Source organism: Sus scrofa, chromosome 6, assembly GCF_000003025.6.
Source record: "Sus scrofa isolate TJ Tabasco breed Duroc chromosome 6, Sscrofa11.1, whole genome shotgun sequence".
NCBI lineage: Eukaryota > Metazoa > Chordata > Mammalia > Artiodactyla > Suidae > Sus > Sus scrofa.
Genome location: NC_010448.4, coordinates 138,523,395 through 138,537,873, shown reverse-complemented (window position 1 = coordinate 138,537,873; position 14,479 = coordinate 138,523,395). Strand labels below are relative to the sequence as shown.

Sequence of the window (14,479 nt, the reverse complement as noted above, 5' to 3'; positions counted from 1 at the left end):
CTGGGGGCTGGGTATCATTATCTTTATTATCTTCCTTCAATTGAAGAAGCTGGAGCTGAGAATGTCAGGGTGCATTTTGCTGACAATTCTGCGTAGTAAATGGCAGAGCAAGGTTTCAGCCAGGTCTGTCTGATAATAAAGCCCCAGGAGACAAAAAGCAAGTTCTCTGAGATCTACCCAGACAGAGTGCCAAGCACATAAACAATTAGAAATGTAATGCATATCCTTTCAACTCCATGGCAACAAGAGTTAAGGAAACCTACCATGTTTTAAGAAAGTAAACAGCTAAAATCATTAGTCACACTTTTCTATAACCATACTCCTTACTTCGAACAGAAAACTATAGCATTTTTAAAAGGCTTTCTCATTATAGACATTTAGAGAAGTGGAAACTTTGTGGAAATGATAGTTTTGAAGCTAATGAAAGGCACTAATTTATCAATAAACCATTACAGAAAATGAAAGAGTTTGTAAAAATTTAAAGGCAAAATTTTGAACTATTTCTTCCACGCCATATCCTGCGATTATTAAAAACAATATTTTTTTCTGAGGACAGTAAAATTTTCTCTATCCTTATTCCCTAACCTCCCTAATAGTTCCTAGTTTGTACAATAAGTTCAATAAATATGTGATGAATAAATGAGTAAATAAACAAATGAAATATGCTATTGAAAACTCATAGGGATTTTTCTCAATATAAGTTGCTTGCCTTAGCATCATCATGACTTCTCTTCCTATCTTTTGAAAAACACAGCCTCAAATAGATAAACCAGAGCCTTGGAAAGTAAGTAATTTTTCTAAAGCGAGGGAAGGGAAAAGATGTCACCGATAAGCTCGAAGAGGAAACCAGAAAATATAGAGAATTATGGACTTAATGAAACAAGAGGGCAGGTAGAAAGCAAACCAAATCTTACCAGCCCTGATCTTAAGAGATGCCGCCTTATCCTTGTGTTGTTAAAATATCCAGCCAGGTGTTTATCGGTAAGGCTATTATATGCTGCAAGTAATCTGGAACACAAAAATGAAACCATAAGGATTTGTAAAGTGTTGCTTGATAACCAAGGCAATTCTTGACCCTATCATCCCCCAACTGTACATTATCATTCTCTCATCCAGCCAGCCAGTCATTCACATATGTGTTTAATGAAAAGGTATTGTATGCCTACTGTTTTCTAGGTTTGATAACAACTGGGAGACAGTCCTGATGCTGTTTTAGCCCATGGACAAGTATAGAAATAAGACATGAACAATTAAATTGGTTGTGAAAAATCCAGTAACAGAAATATGCAAAAAGCCTTAGGAACACAGATAAGGAGACTAACCACCAACTCTGACCACTGAGAAAGTCTTCATGGAAGAAGTCTGATGGAAAAGTAGGGGTTCCTTCAGAGGACTCTGCAGCCTCTTGCTACACACCCTAAATTCTAGGAACTCAGATTTACTTGTGTCCCCTGAACAAATTCCCTCCTGTCTTCAGGATACAAGGTACATACAGCCCCTCTACAGGGAAGGCCTCCCCTTTACCAGGTATTAGCTAATGGAGAACACCTGTGATGCACATCTCTTCTCCCAGGAGACATCCCCGACACAAACTAGGTGTGCTGTGCTACCTCTCACTCTGCTCCTCTAAGACCTTGAGATCCATTACAATATCCGTCCATAATGCATATCCATTATACTATCCATTACAATACTCACTACATATTCATATAATATGTTATTGTTCATTCCTTAGTCTACTCCTGTAGGTTCACAAACTGGCCCACACACACGGAGAGCAAGGGAAGAATGAAAAAGAGGCAGCCATTGCAGATTGGAGAGCGACACGTTTAATAAGCAGGAGAACTTACCTAAGAGGCTTATCTTGGGCAGTTGCAAGACTAGTAGATCTCTGCACTTTCCCACTAGAATCTTAAAAGTTTATATAGAGGCCTGACTGGGCCCAGTCATGTATAAGGTCCTGATGGTTTCAACAGCACATTACTCTCTCAAGATTGCACCCCTGAAAATGGTTCCCACTGTGGGAACGGTGGGCAGAACATATATTCCAAAAACAGGGGAGGGGGGAGGGGCCTCTGACTTCCCAGGTCCAGCCTGAAGTGGTTGCATGGTTTCAATGACCTCCTCCAACACCTCTGCTGATTTGAAGACCAGGATGGCAAATTATTCTTGGTGTCCCTACTGATGTTATTTATTATGTATCTCAATAATGATGTGTTCAACACACAAAGGCACCATTTTGTTTGGGGTTCATTCTTAACTGGTACAAATTTCTAAGTTTAAGCTCAGCAGTTTATAGATCTAGACATTTTCATTAATTCCACATTGAGAACCAAAATACTTTTTTTCATGGATTTCTGTTGATTTTTAGAGTCTTTCATTTTTTCTTTTTATTTTTTTTCATTTTAAAAGTTTTATTCAAGTATAGTTGATTTACAATGTGATAATTTCTGCTGTACAACAAAGCGATTCAGTTATACCTGTACACACAACCATTCTCTTTCAGATTCCTTTCCCATATAGACCATCACAGAATATTGGGTAGAGTTCTTGGTGCTATACAGCAGGTCTCTGTTGGCCATTCATTGGCAGATAAACTGTTTCCTTAGTTACATGCTATATACCATGGTAGATGGTCAATATAAGTCTATAAATAAAAGTTCGAAGCTATTTTTTCCAAGTTTTAACCTATCCTTTATTATTATCTTACAAAAGTAGGTACACATATACATATGCATGTAAATATACTTGTATGCACACATTATACACATACATAAATGTGAGTGTATGTATATACGGACAGACACAGAGACAGAAACAAAGAAAGAGAAAGAGGCAGAGAAAGAGAACACACAAGCCTAAACACAGCTCTAATATAAAGTTACCCTAAAAAATGCACACCCTATTACTGCAACCAAGATTTATAATCTATACAGTTTATAAGCAACTGATCCTTAACTTAATCTGAGACCAGAGCAAGGACCAAGCAAATGTCATTAGCAACAATTTTATTTAGCTCTTTGCACTGGAGATGGTATCAGTGACCTTTTCCAGTCTCTTTTCTCCTTAATGCCCATCTCAGGCAAGTTTCATGCTGTCAAACGGTAAGGAAAGTTTAATTTTGTCCTCAAAAGAGACTGGAAAGCAGTCACAAAGCCCGGAGCCAAGGTGCCACATGAGAGTTGCAGACACATGAACAACTGCGGAAACCATTATTTCACTGGGCTTACGCAGAAAGACAACCTGAGGGCTTCAGTAATGCACATACAAAACCAACTCTGGATAATGCTTTGAAACCATCTTTTAAATGAACTGTCTTGGTGTCTTATAGTTCATCAAAGGTTTCCTGTCTCCGAAAGGTCAATGTTGTATCCCTTACCCTTTCTGAATCTCAGAATACCTTTTCAGCAACTCATTTCAGAAAGGTGAGCAGGTGTCTCTCAGTCCTAACAATCATGATCCCACAGTTCACATATTTTTAAGGTAAATCATTAGACTGTGATCATATATCGTCTTCTGTCTGTTTTTCAAGCATACGTTTTAAAAAAATCAGTATTTTGGGAAGAACTGTGAATACTAAAACCTTGAGTAAATAAAGTAGGGTCAAAATGTTAGGAAATGTGGGAGTTCCCATCATCCGACTAGGAACCATGAGGTTGAAGGTTCGATCCCTGGCCTTGCTCAGTGGGTTAAGGATCCAGCGTTATTGTGAGCTGTGGTGTAGGTTGCAGACACAGCTCAGATCCTGCGTTGCTGTGGCTCTGGCGTAGGCTTGGCAGCTACAGCTCCAATGAGACCCCTAGGCTGGGAACCTCCATATGCTGTGGGTGTGGCCTTAGAAAAGGCAAAAAGACCAAAAAAAAAAAAAAAACCACAAAGTTAGGAAATGTGGACCTCAACTTCTCTATTGACTGTATAATATTCTGTTCCTTTAATTCAAATGTTGAAACCTTTTTAATACTTAGGTCCTTAGCCAGTATTAAAGGACCTAAGGTCCTCTGGTACCACCTCATTCTAATTTTGCTCTCTCAGGCACTTACTGAAAGAGCATGTATGTGTGTGAGGCCCCTCCAGTCTTACTGACAGGTGGACTAGATCTGGGTGAGTTGAAACCTTTGTACAGATCAGTTGTTTCACCTTTCCCTGTTTAGGAGATTGAAAGTCCCTAGTTGGGATGCCATTTGTAAAGCATCTTCTTCCATGACTATGAATAATAACCAGCTGGGTGCATCCAGGCTCAGTCATTTATTTTTTTCAGACAATGCCCTAATTTTTTTAACTGGAACTTTAGTTAAATGAGTTGTTTGATAACAAGAAACTAACCTAAATTATATAAAGATTTAGTAAAATGGCTGTTATGGATTGAATGTTTGTTTCCCCCTAAAATCCACAGGTTGAAACCCCATCCCCTTCTATGTGATGGTATTTTAGAAGGTGTGGCATTTGAGAGGTGACTGGGTCATGGGAGTGGAGCCTCCATGAATGGGATCAGTGCCCTTATAAAAGAGATCCCAGAGGGCTCCCCTGCCCTTCTACCAAGTGAGGACATAGCAAAAGAATGGCCATTTATGAATCAGAAGGCAGATTCTCACCAGACACTGAATCTGCTGATGCCCTGATCTTGAACTTATCTTCCTCCAGAACTGTGAGAAATAAATTTCTGTGGTTTAAGCCACCCAGCGTATGGCATTCTGTCATAGCAGCCTGAACAAACCAAGACAGCAGCTAATGCAAATATGTCCAGTATTTACATAAAAGTGTCACCCTGGAGTTCCCATCGTGGCGCAGTGGTTAACGAATCCGACTAGGAACCACGAGGTTACGGGTTCGATCCCTGCCCTTGCTCAGTGGGTGAAGGTTCCGGCGTTGCTGTGAGCTGTGGTGGAGGTCGCAGATACGGCTCGGATCCTGCGTTGCTGTGGCTCTGGCGTAGGCCGGTGGCTACAGCTCCGATTCGACCCCTAGCCTGGGAACCTCCATATGCCGCAGGAGCGGCCCAAGAAACGGCAAAAAGACAAAAAAAAAAAAAAAAAAAAAAAAAATGTCACCCTCATTCTGCCCAGCAAGCTTCCTTCAGGGTGATGGTAGTAATCCTATGTCTCAGGCACAACCGTAGTCTGTCCCATCCTTTTCTCTCTGCTTTTTATGTGCTTCATATGGGTTTGCAGCCTCCCCTTGCTTGTACTCAATTACAAGAGCTTTAGTGCCCCAACCTCACCTAGATTTAGTAGCATTCTTCTGATGTTTCTGCCTTTGTCCTCTCCACTCACTGCCACTGTTTCTCTCTCTCTCTCAAACACACACACACACACACACACACACACACACACACACACACCACACACATTTCTTTCTTGCACTCAGCACAACCCTGGACCAGATGAGGTCCCCTCAGCTGGGCTTGGGATTGTATTGCACCTTGAGTACCCCAATCCCTTTGTAAGTTACTGTCTGCATCTGTTGTCAAAGCTGGACTTCCTGGTCACACTATCTCAGTCCTGTGATCCTCTCTTGCTCCCGTCCATGAGATCAACAGCTGCACTGGTCACAGCAACCACCAGGTCACTGTGACACAATCACTCAAAAGCCATGCTCTTCAAACAAAGGCCCATAAATAACTGGCCAGACTAGTCTAACCCGTTGGCTTCTTACAGGACAGATGAGACTATTTACCCAACCCTGTGCACTGAGTGGAGAACAACCCACTTTCGGCTCAATGCACTGTGGGAAACTGTCCACCAGGAAACAAAACATCCCTGTCTCTATGGTGGTTCCTGTTTCCCCTCAATCCACACCTCCCTGTCCCTGCGGTGCCTGAGTGTTAAGGAGCAACTGTTGAGTACTAGGAGTGCCACCTGCCCAGCTGCATCCTGATTTTAGCACTTGACCCTTAAACCTCTGCCTCCCACCATGTAGATGATATCATTGGGGCTCTGAAGTAATAAAATCAATTCCTATCAATCCCTCCATTGGCCTCCAAAGAGTGAGTCTATCCCATAAAAACCCAGACTAAAAGGAAAGGCATGGTAATATTAATCACAAACATCTATTGAGTACTGATGATTTTCAGGACATTCTCTACAGCACCAGGGGCTTAGGGATGGCACAGACACTGCACTCACAGAGTTCCCAAGCTGTGGGGAGGTATGCATGCACATACATTGTGTGTGTGTATGTGTGTGAGTATGCACTTGATTTCTTTCTGTCACAGGCTAACTATTTCACAGTGGTTGCTGAGTATCTGAGTGTCCCCATTGCCAGGCACTGTGCCCTCAGCTGGGGAAGGAGTGTAATAATTCTTTCCAGTTTGCAGATTACAAAGCAGCTCCACATACATAGTCTCATTTGTTTTCTTTTAGGCCTCTGGAAAGTGAGCAATAGCTAACTCTTACAGCGCTTCCATCTTCCTAACACGGAAAAACTCCAAAAATAGAGTATTGCTTACTGTGATTCAGTCCAAGGTATCTATCTAGGATCACACTGATAGAGGAATCTCTTGTCGCTGGTAGTGTACTTGAACCCCACCCTCCTCTCCCATCAGGCCAGTCCCCACACTGTCTACTTCTGTGGACAGAGAAGGATGTAGTAGTTAAGACTCCAGCTCCAGTCCAATCCTGGTTCCACCCTGACTAGCTCCACACCTGGGGCCAGGTGACTTAACCTCCCTATGCCTTGACTGCTCTACCTTTTACAAAACACCCAACAGTAGCATAATTCAGCCAAGTTCTCTGCCACTTTACAACAAGGATCAGCTTTCCTCCAGTTTCCATATTCTTCATTCTGTCTGAGACATTGAGACATTATAAGAATGGCCTTTTCCATCTATATTTCTACCAGTGTTGCAAACATGATGTCCTATGTTACATCTTTTTTTTTTTTTTTAGGGCCACATCTGAGGCATATGGATGTTCCCAGGCTAGGGGTCAAATCGAAGCTGTAGCTGCTGGCCTGTGCCACAGCCTCAGCCATGTAGGATCCGAGCCGCTTCTGCGACCTACACGGCAGCTTGTGGCAATGACAGATCCTTACCTCACTGAGCAAGGCCAGGGGTCAAACCCAAGTCCTCATGGATACTAGTTGGATTCATTACCACTGAGCCACAGCCGGAAATGATATGCTATGTTAGAAGATGGATGCTATCTCTCCAACTCTCTCTCTCTTTTTCTTTTGAGTCCTCTCCAGAATCATCTTTAAAAGTCTTGTTGGAGAAAACGTTTGTAAATCATGTATCTGATAAGGGGTTAATATCCAAAATATATAAAGATCATACAACTCAACAACAAAAGCAAAATCAAAAACCCAAATAATTGAATTAGAAAATAGGTAGAGGACCTGAACAGGTATTTTTCCAGGGAAGACATACAATTGGCTAACAGGTACATGAAAAGCCATCAAATGACATTAGCCATCAGGGAAATGCAAATCAAATCCACAATGAGATATTACCTCACATTTGTCAGGATGGCTGTTGCTGAGGATGTGGAAAAAATGGAATCCTTGTACACTGTTGGTAGGAATGTAAATTGGAGCAGTCACTATGGAAAACAGTATGAGGTTTCGCAAAAAATAAAAAATAGAATTATCAAATGATCTAGCATCTCAATTCTAAGTACATATTCAAAGGAAATAAAATCACTATCTCAAAGAGGTATCCGTACCCCCATGTTCGCTGCAGCATTATTTACAATAGCCAAGATAAGGAAACAAGCAGCCTTCAACAGATGAATGGATAAAGCAAGTCTGATACATACTCGCTGGAATATTATCCAGCCATAAAAATGGGGGAAATTCTGCCATTGTGGCAACATGGATGGACTCTGAAGGTATTCTGTTAAGTGAAATAAGTCAGATGGTGAGACGAATACTGTATGGTATCATAAGTTGATCTAAAAAGCCAGAGAATAGAATGGTGGTTGCCAGAGGCTCAGGGGTGGGGAAAAGGGTGAGATGTTGATTAAAGGGTACAAATTTCCAATCAATGATGAATACATTCTAAGAATGTAACGTACAGCGTAGTGACTTTAGTTAACAATACCATATGCATAACCAATATTGCTATGAAAGTAGATCTTAAAGGAGCTCAACACAAAAAAAAAGTGGTAAATTATTTGAGATACTGGAAGCATTAACTAAATTTACTGTGCAAATCATTTTACAATATATACATGTATCAAATCATCACATTGTATACCTTAAACTTACACAATATATTCTCTGTCAGTTATATCTCAATAAAGCTGGGGAGGAAGGATTGGTGTCTCAAAATTTCCTTCTACCCATTACCAGTTCCAAAACTGTTTTCACATTTTCAGATAGTTGTTATAGCAATACCCTGCTTTTTGGTACCAATTTCTGTCTTAGTCTGTGCAAGTTTGTAACTGAATAGGTTGAGTGACTTAAACAACAAGAATTTATTTCTCACAGTTCTGGAAAATGAAAGTTCAAGATTAGGGGGCCAGCATGGTCAGGTTCTTGTTGAAGGTTCTCTTCCTGGTTTATAGACAGCCACATGGCACAGAGAAACAGAGAGGCAAATTATCTGATGCCTCTGGCTGTAAGGGCACGAATCCCATCACTAGGGTTCCATCCTCATGACCTATTTTCCAGAAGCCCCATTTCCAGATATCATCACACTGGGGGCTGTGATTTCAACATATGAATTTTAGGAGCATACAAACATGAGGCCAGAAAAAAGGCATAACTGTCTCCATTTTGTAGATGAGGAAATAAGACTTAGGTCAAGTCTCTTGCCAAAGATTATGTAACCTAAAACCTGTTCCTGATAATATACACCAAGTCACAATGAAACACACTCATAAGGACTTGCTAAGGTGGAGATGAGGACTCTAGGTATAATAATGGGGAAATGTGAATCATTAAAGATTCACAGAGATGTAATTCCACCAATTTTTAGTACAGAGACAAGAAAACTTTATATAAAAATTCTTCGTATGAAAATTAAGAAATACATTACTTTCATTCATAATTAGCCATATCGCTAGCATAAAAACAATGTACTGAAATCTTTAAATCATCCTACTCTCCTAAATACATATATATATATATATATACATTTCTGCATTCAACTTTACACTACAAATTTCCTGGCAAACTTGTTCAGAGAGAATATAAAGAATATTTTTAACACAATCAGTTTAATTTATCTCCAAATTATGACTGAACCTATCTGAATTAATGAAATTTGTATTCGTTTACTATTGCTCTGTAACAAACCATTGCATACTAGAAACTTAAAATGACACAAATTTATTATCTTATAGTTTTGGATATCAGAAGTCCAATGTAGGTCTCAGTGGGTTAAAATTAAGGTGTCAGAAGGGCTGAATTCCTTCCTAAAGCTCTAAGGAGTATTCTTGTTTTCTTCCTTCTACATTCTAGAGGTTGCCCACATTCCCTGGCTCCTAGCTCCCTTCCATTGCCAAAGCCAGCCAAGAATTTCTTACTATGTCATCTCTCTGATTCTAGCTCTTCAGCCTCCTCCTTTCCCTTCCCATTTAGGGATCTTTGTGCTTACTCACACTGGGTCCACCCTTATTTTAAGATCAGCTGATTAGCAACCTTAATTCTGCAACCTTAATTCCTGCTTGCCATGTAAAGTAATATATTCACATTAATCTGAGGATTAAGACATGGACATCTTTGGCGGCCATTTTTCTGGGGACCACAAGGTTTTCTTACATACATGCCAAACAGTAGGGAGCAGAAACAATGGGACACTGAATGTGATGGTGACTGGTCTGTGATATATATTGTTCAGGGATTAATCACGTCAATGGTCCCTGCTTTCAAAAAGTACACCTCCCAGATGGAGAAAGGCTATTATTGGTGCCACACTAAATGGACAAAACAAATGGGAACCTACTTTGCTGATCTAATTTTCATGTGCCAAACGAAAGCACTAAAACAAAAGAACAAGAGATACATCAAGGAGCATTTCAAATAATTTATATTTTTTTTCTCAATAAGGATAATCATATAGAGGTAATTTGCTTTAGGTGAATCTAATATTTGAAAAGAGAGATTTGCTCACAGTATGTAATAACATTCATGTCAAACACTATTCAGCACTTAACATATGTTATTAAATTCAATTACACAAAATATTTAGAAGAAATTTTCCAATTACTATGACATACCATTGATTATAACCTGCAAAAGACATTAGTAATATGCAAATGTGAAAAAAAATCACTTTGTATTAATGAAATAGATTACTGTTCTTGCTTACTACTACGTATACACAGATGCATCTGGGGAAGAGAAAAAATAAGGCATAAAGAAGAATATGGCAGGGTCCCTACTGTTAAGAACCTCAAAATGAGGTTAGAGAAAAGGATTTTATGCATAAAACAATTAGAAAGCATATAAAAGTATACTCAAAAGGCACTAGCAGTGGTGTGTTGGAGCTTGCTCATATCAGCTCTCATGAGATAATGGTTAAAATTTTAGGAATTCTGAAAGCTATTGTTAGCTTGTAATTGGCCATCCTGGGAGCATTTACACCACAGAAATTGGCAAACTCTACAAACCAGGGCCCTTTTTTCTTTCTGAAAAGCCAGTTTACCAGCATACCACTGACTAAACTTAAAAATAAGTGACAAGATATATCATGTGGGATAAATAAAATAATTCATTATATGAGCCAACATACAGAAGTACCCTGTACATACTTTTAATCCAGAAATTCATCTTCTGTGTGTAATATCTGACTAAAGGGGCTCATATTCCCACTCAACTCTTTCCTATCCCTAACAAAAAGAACATAATGCCTCCAATAAATACATTGACATTTTTCAGCAGCATTTCAATCAAGAAATTTTACGCAAGATATCTTTTTTCATCATCACAAATGAAAGGTTCAACTCACCTACCAATCTGGAAAAACTAATTATACAATTTTATGCTCAACAGAATCAAGTGAGATTTAGGTGAGTGAACACAGTTTTATTACTAAGGATGAGAAGCCTAATGGAGAGGTGCTTTGCTTTTCAGAGGTCACTAAATATGCAATTTGTAGAGTTTGATAGTGTCCAAAGGGGGCCTACATCAAATCTCCACTGCCAAGCAGGCTTCTAGCCAGACAAAATGTTTCCGTGACTCACATATCCAGAGCTTGTACTGGGAAGGCAAGTAAACAAATCACAGGATATTGTGGCTTGACTGCTTTTATGACAGTTAACACAGAATCAAGCTCCGGCCACCAACCCAAATGCCTCTCAATGTCCACCAGAAAAGATTTGCAAGAATCCCCTGAGGAGTTCCCATCATGGCTCAGTGGTTAACGAATCTGACTAGGAACCATGAGGTTTCAGGTTCGATCCCTGACCTTGTTCAGCAAGTCAAGGATCCGGTGTTGCTGTGAGCTGTGGTGTAAGTTACAGACACGGCCTGGATCCCGAGTTGCTGTGGCTCTGGTGTAGGCTGGTGGCTACAGATCCGGTTAGACCCCTAGCCTGGGAACCTCCATATGCCATGGGTGTGGCCCTAAAAAGACAAAAAAGACCAAAAAAAAAAAAAAAAGAATCCCCTGAATTCCACTCAAGCCACCCAAAACAAGTTGAAGATTTTGAATCTCAGGAAGAAGAGTCTTAGCAAAGTTCGTAAAATCTAAACTGAAACACCCTCTCTATCTGAAGGCAGTACTAATAACCAGAAAAAAGCTTCCTACCAATAAAAACTGCATGCCTGTAATTTAAAAGTGAGGAAATTTTAAAAACATGTGACCAGACATCTTAACTCTTAAGAGGTGTTGTGATTTTCCTGTAATTATTTAAGGCAAATAAATCTCTGTCAAACACTCTGTGCCCAAAGTAAACTTGATGAGATTTTAAAAGAATGAGATTTAAAAAGGATGAGATTTGGAGCCAGAGGCTTGAGGTCAAATTCTAACTCTATGCTTTTAGGAGCTCCTGTCATGGCGCAGTGGTTAACGAATCTGACTAGGAATCACGAAGTTGTGGGTTCGATCCCTGGCCTTGATCAGTGGGTTAAAGATCCGTTGTTGCCGTGGCTCTGGCTTAGGCCGGCAGGTACAACTCCGATTAGACCCCTAGCCTGGGAACCTCCATATACCACAGGTGTGGCCCTGGAAAAGGCAAACAAACAAACAAAAAAATTCTAACTCTATCCTTTTAAAAGAGGTTTGACCCTGGAGAATTCCATCTTCTTCCCTTTACAATTATTATCACTGTGAAGTAAAATGGTGTGTGTTTCTTGCAGAGGATGATCTATTATTGGTCTGGATATAGATTTACCCGGAGCCACCACATCCTTGGATTACAGAAATTCATATGGAAAGTTTTAGTCAATACCCTCTGATTATACTCAGGAAATAGAGGTTCTAAAAGTAGGCATGACTCATCAGTAAACTCAGAGCAAAGGCCTCACAAAGAAGATGAGAATGTCACAGCAATTCCCATAGAATTGTCCCTAGCCTTTCCTAAGGTCCTTGTCTTGCTACTTTCCACCAGAATTTCTTTCATCCATGTTTAGTCACTCCATTTAGATTCATATAAGATTCTTCCCTGTATACTTCTCACAAGTTGTGATGTAGAGCCATGCCCACAGTAAACACTCAGTCAGAATGTGCTGAATGAATGACTCAATCAGTTAATAGAAACAAAATTTATTGATCCAATTCCTCAACATATACACTTTTAAAAAAATCCATGTGTAAGAATCACAACATTTCTTCTGCTTCAGGATAATTACTTAATCTATAACAAAAGAGATTCAAAAATATGCTTTACATATTTGGGGCTTTTTTTTTTTTTTTGTCTTTTTGCCTTTTCTTGAGCCACTCCCTCAGCATATGGAAGTTCCCAGGCTAGGGGTCTAATCAGAGCTGTAGCCACCGGCCTACACCAGAGTCACAGCAATGTAGGACCTGAGCCACGTCTGCGACCCACACCACAGCTCACGGCAATGCCAGATCCTTAACCCACTGAGCAAGGCCAGAGATTGAACCCGCAACCTCATGGTTCCTAGTTGGATTCGTTAACCACTGCACCACGATGGGAACTCTTGGGCTTTTTTTTTTTTTTTTTTTTTTTTCGATGCAGAATGTTCAGTGTGGATGATCTTGCTGACAGTATTAGTTTTGTTGTTTTGTTTTTGTCAAATAAGTCCTTTTGTAGTGTGCCACAAAATTGCATTAGAGGAAAAAGTTCTAAGGGAGGCAGGAAAACAAACAAAAAAGTCTAAGGGAGGCAGGAAAACAAACAATCAAACTTTTGAAAAAAGCTGAAGACCAGTACAGAAGAGGAACTGATTTAAGGGTCAATTATTTTCCAACCCTTAATAAGAAAACTCTTTGCCAACTAAAATTAAACCGTGAGTCTCTGCTGCCTGCCACTTTATACAGGGTGACTAAACTGATATGGTATAAATGATGTTATATTATATTCCTCGTTTTTTTTGTTTGCATCCAAATCTGCCAGATCTCAGCAGGTATGCTAAATATTGATTTATAATTTCTCTCAGCTTATTCTAATGACACCAGCCAGATGTGAAGCATAATATTATTTTATTTATGGCCTTAATATGATGGTTTGGAGTGACTAGTAAAGACAAAGCTAGTCTCCAAACTATGCTGACTGCTGGCAAAATAGTTTTGCAATGCTCACAGATGAGGCAATAGGAAAACAGTATATGGGGACTCAGTGGGCCTGGGACACTAAGGGTGTCTAGTTCTTTACAGGAACTGATTTGAGCCTCCAGACTCTTCTTTGGTGACTTTGAATAAGAACAACAACAAAAATGTGGCCACTTAAAAAAATATTCATTAATAGAAAAGTAATATCCAAATTCAGGGAGACAATGAAGCTGTTTAGAGGGAAGGTGACCAGTAGAAAGTTCTAGAAATCAATACTTGTATCACTAGAATTTATAGATCCTTTATCTATCTCTTTGTAGGGTACAGTAAACACTCTATACAATATGCACTGTATATTTTAATTCTCAAAACAACCCTGCAAAGTATGGTTATCCTCCCTCTTCATGGAGGAGTAAACTGAGAAGTAGAGGTTAGATAACTAGCTTACAACTACCTAAAGGCAGATTTGGGATTCAAATCAGGGACTGTCCTGCTTTAATCACTAAACTGCACTGTGTTCTACAAGGTACAACAGTCCTGCAGAGCCCAGGTTAGAGAAGGAAGGACATGAGAGATATCTGATAAGTGGAATGGTGAGCCTGTGAAAGATGCTAAGGTAGGAGCTGAGCGTAAGTTCAGGAACGATATTTTGGCTCAATAAAAGGAAAACTGTTGGAAAAATCAAAGGAAGGGTGTGTTAGATGGTATGTCCCATGTTCCTGGGACTGCATGGTTTCGTGATAGCAGTGAAGGGTTTTAAGCAGGGAATGGTATGACCGGATTATTCCAACTCTCCTTTTAACACCAAAATCCTCTTGCTGTGTCTTGAGGAGGCAGAGGTTTTGTTGAGAGTTTGCCCTCTCT

General features: G+C 39.8%; 1 protein-coding gene across 1 annotated transcript in view; it reads right to left on the bottom strand.

The window, feature by feature from the left end:
• ERICH3 (glutamate rich 3) overlaps positions 1 to 14,479 on the bottom strand; it is a 112,152-nt gene that overhangs the window by 78,094 nt on the left and 19,579 nt on the right. Inside the window, 1 exon segment of the mRNA XM_021097617.1 lies at positions 915 to 1,008. Coding sequence (XP_020953276.1) covers positions 915 to 1,008 — 94 coding nt within the window.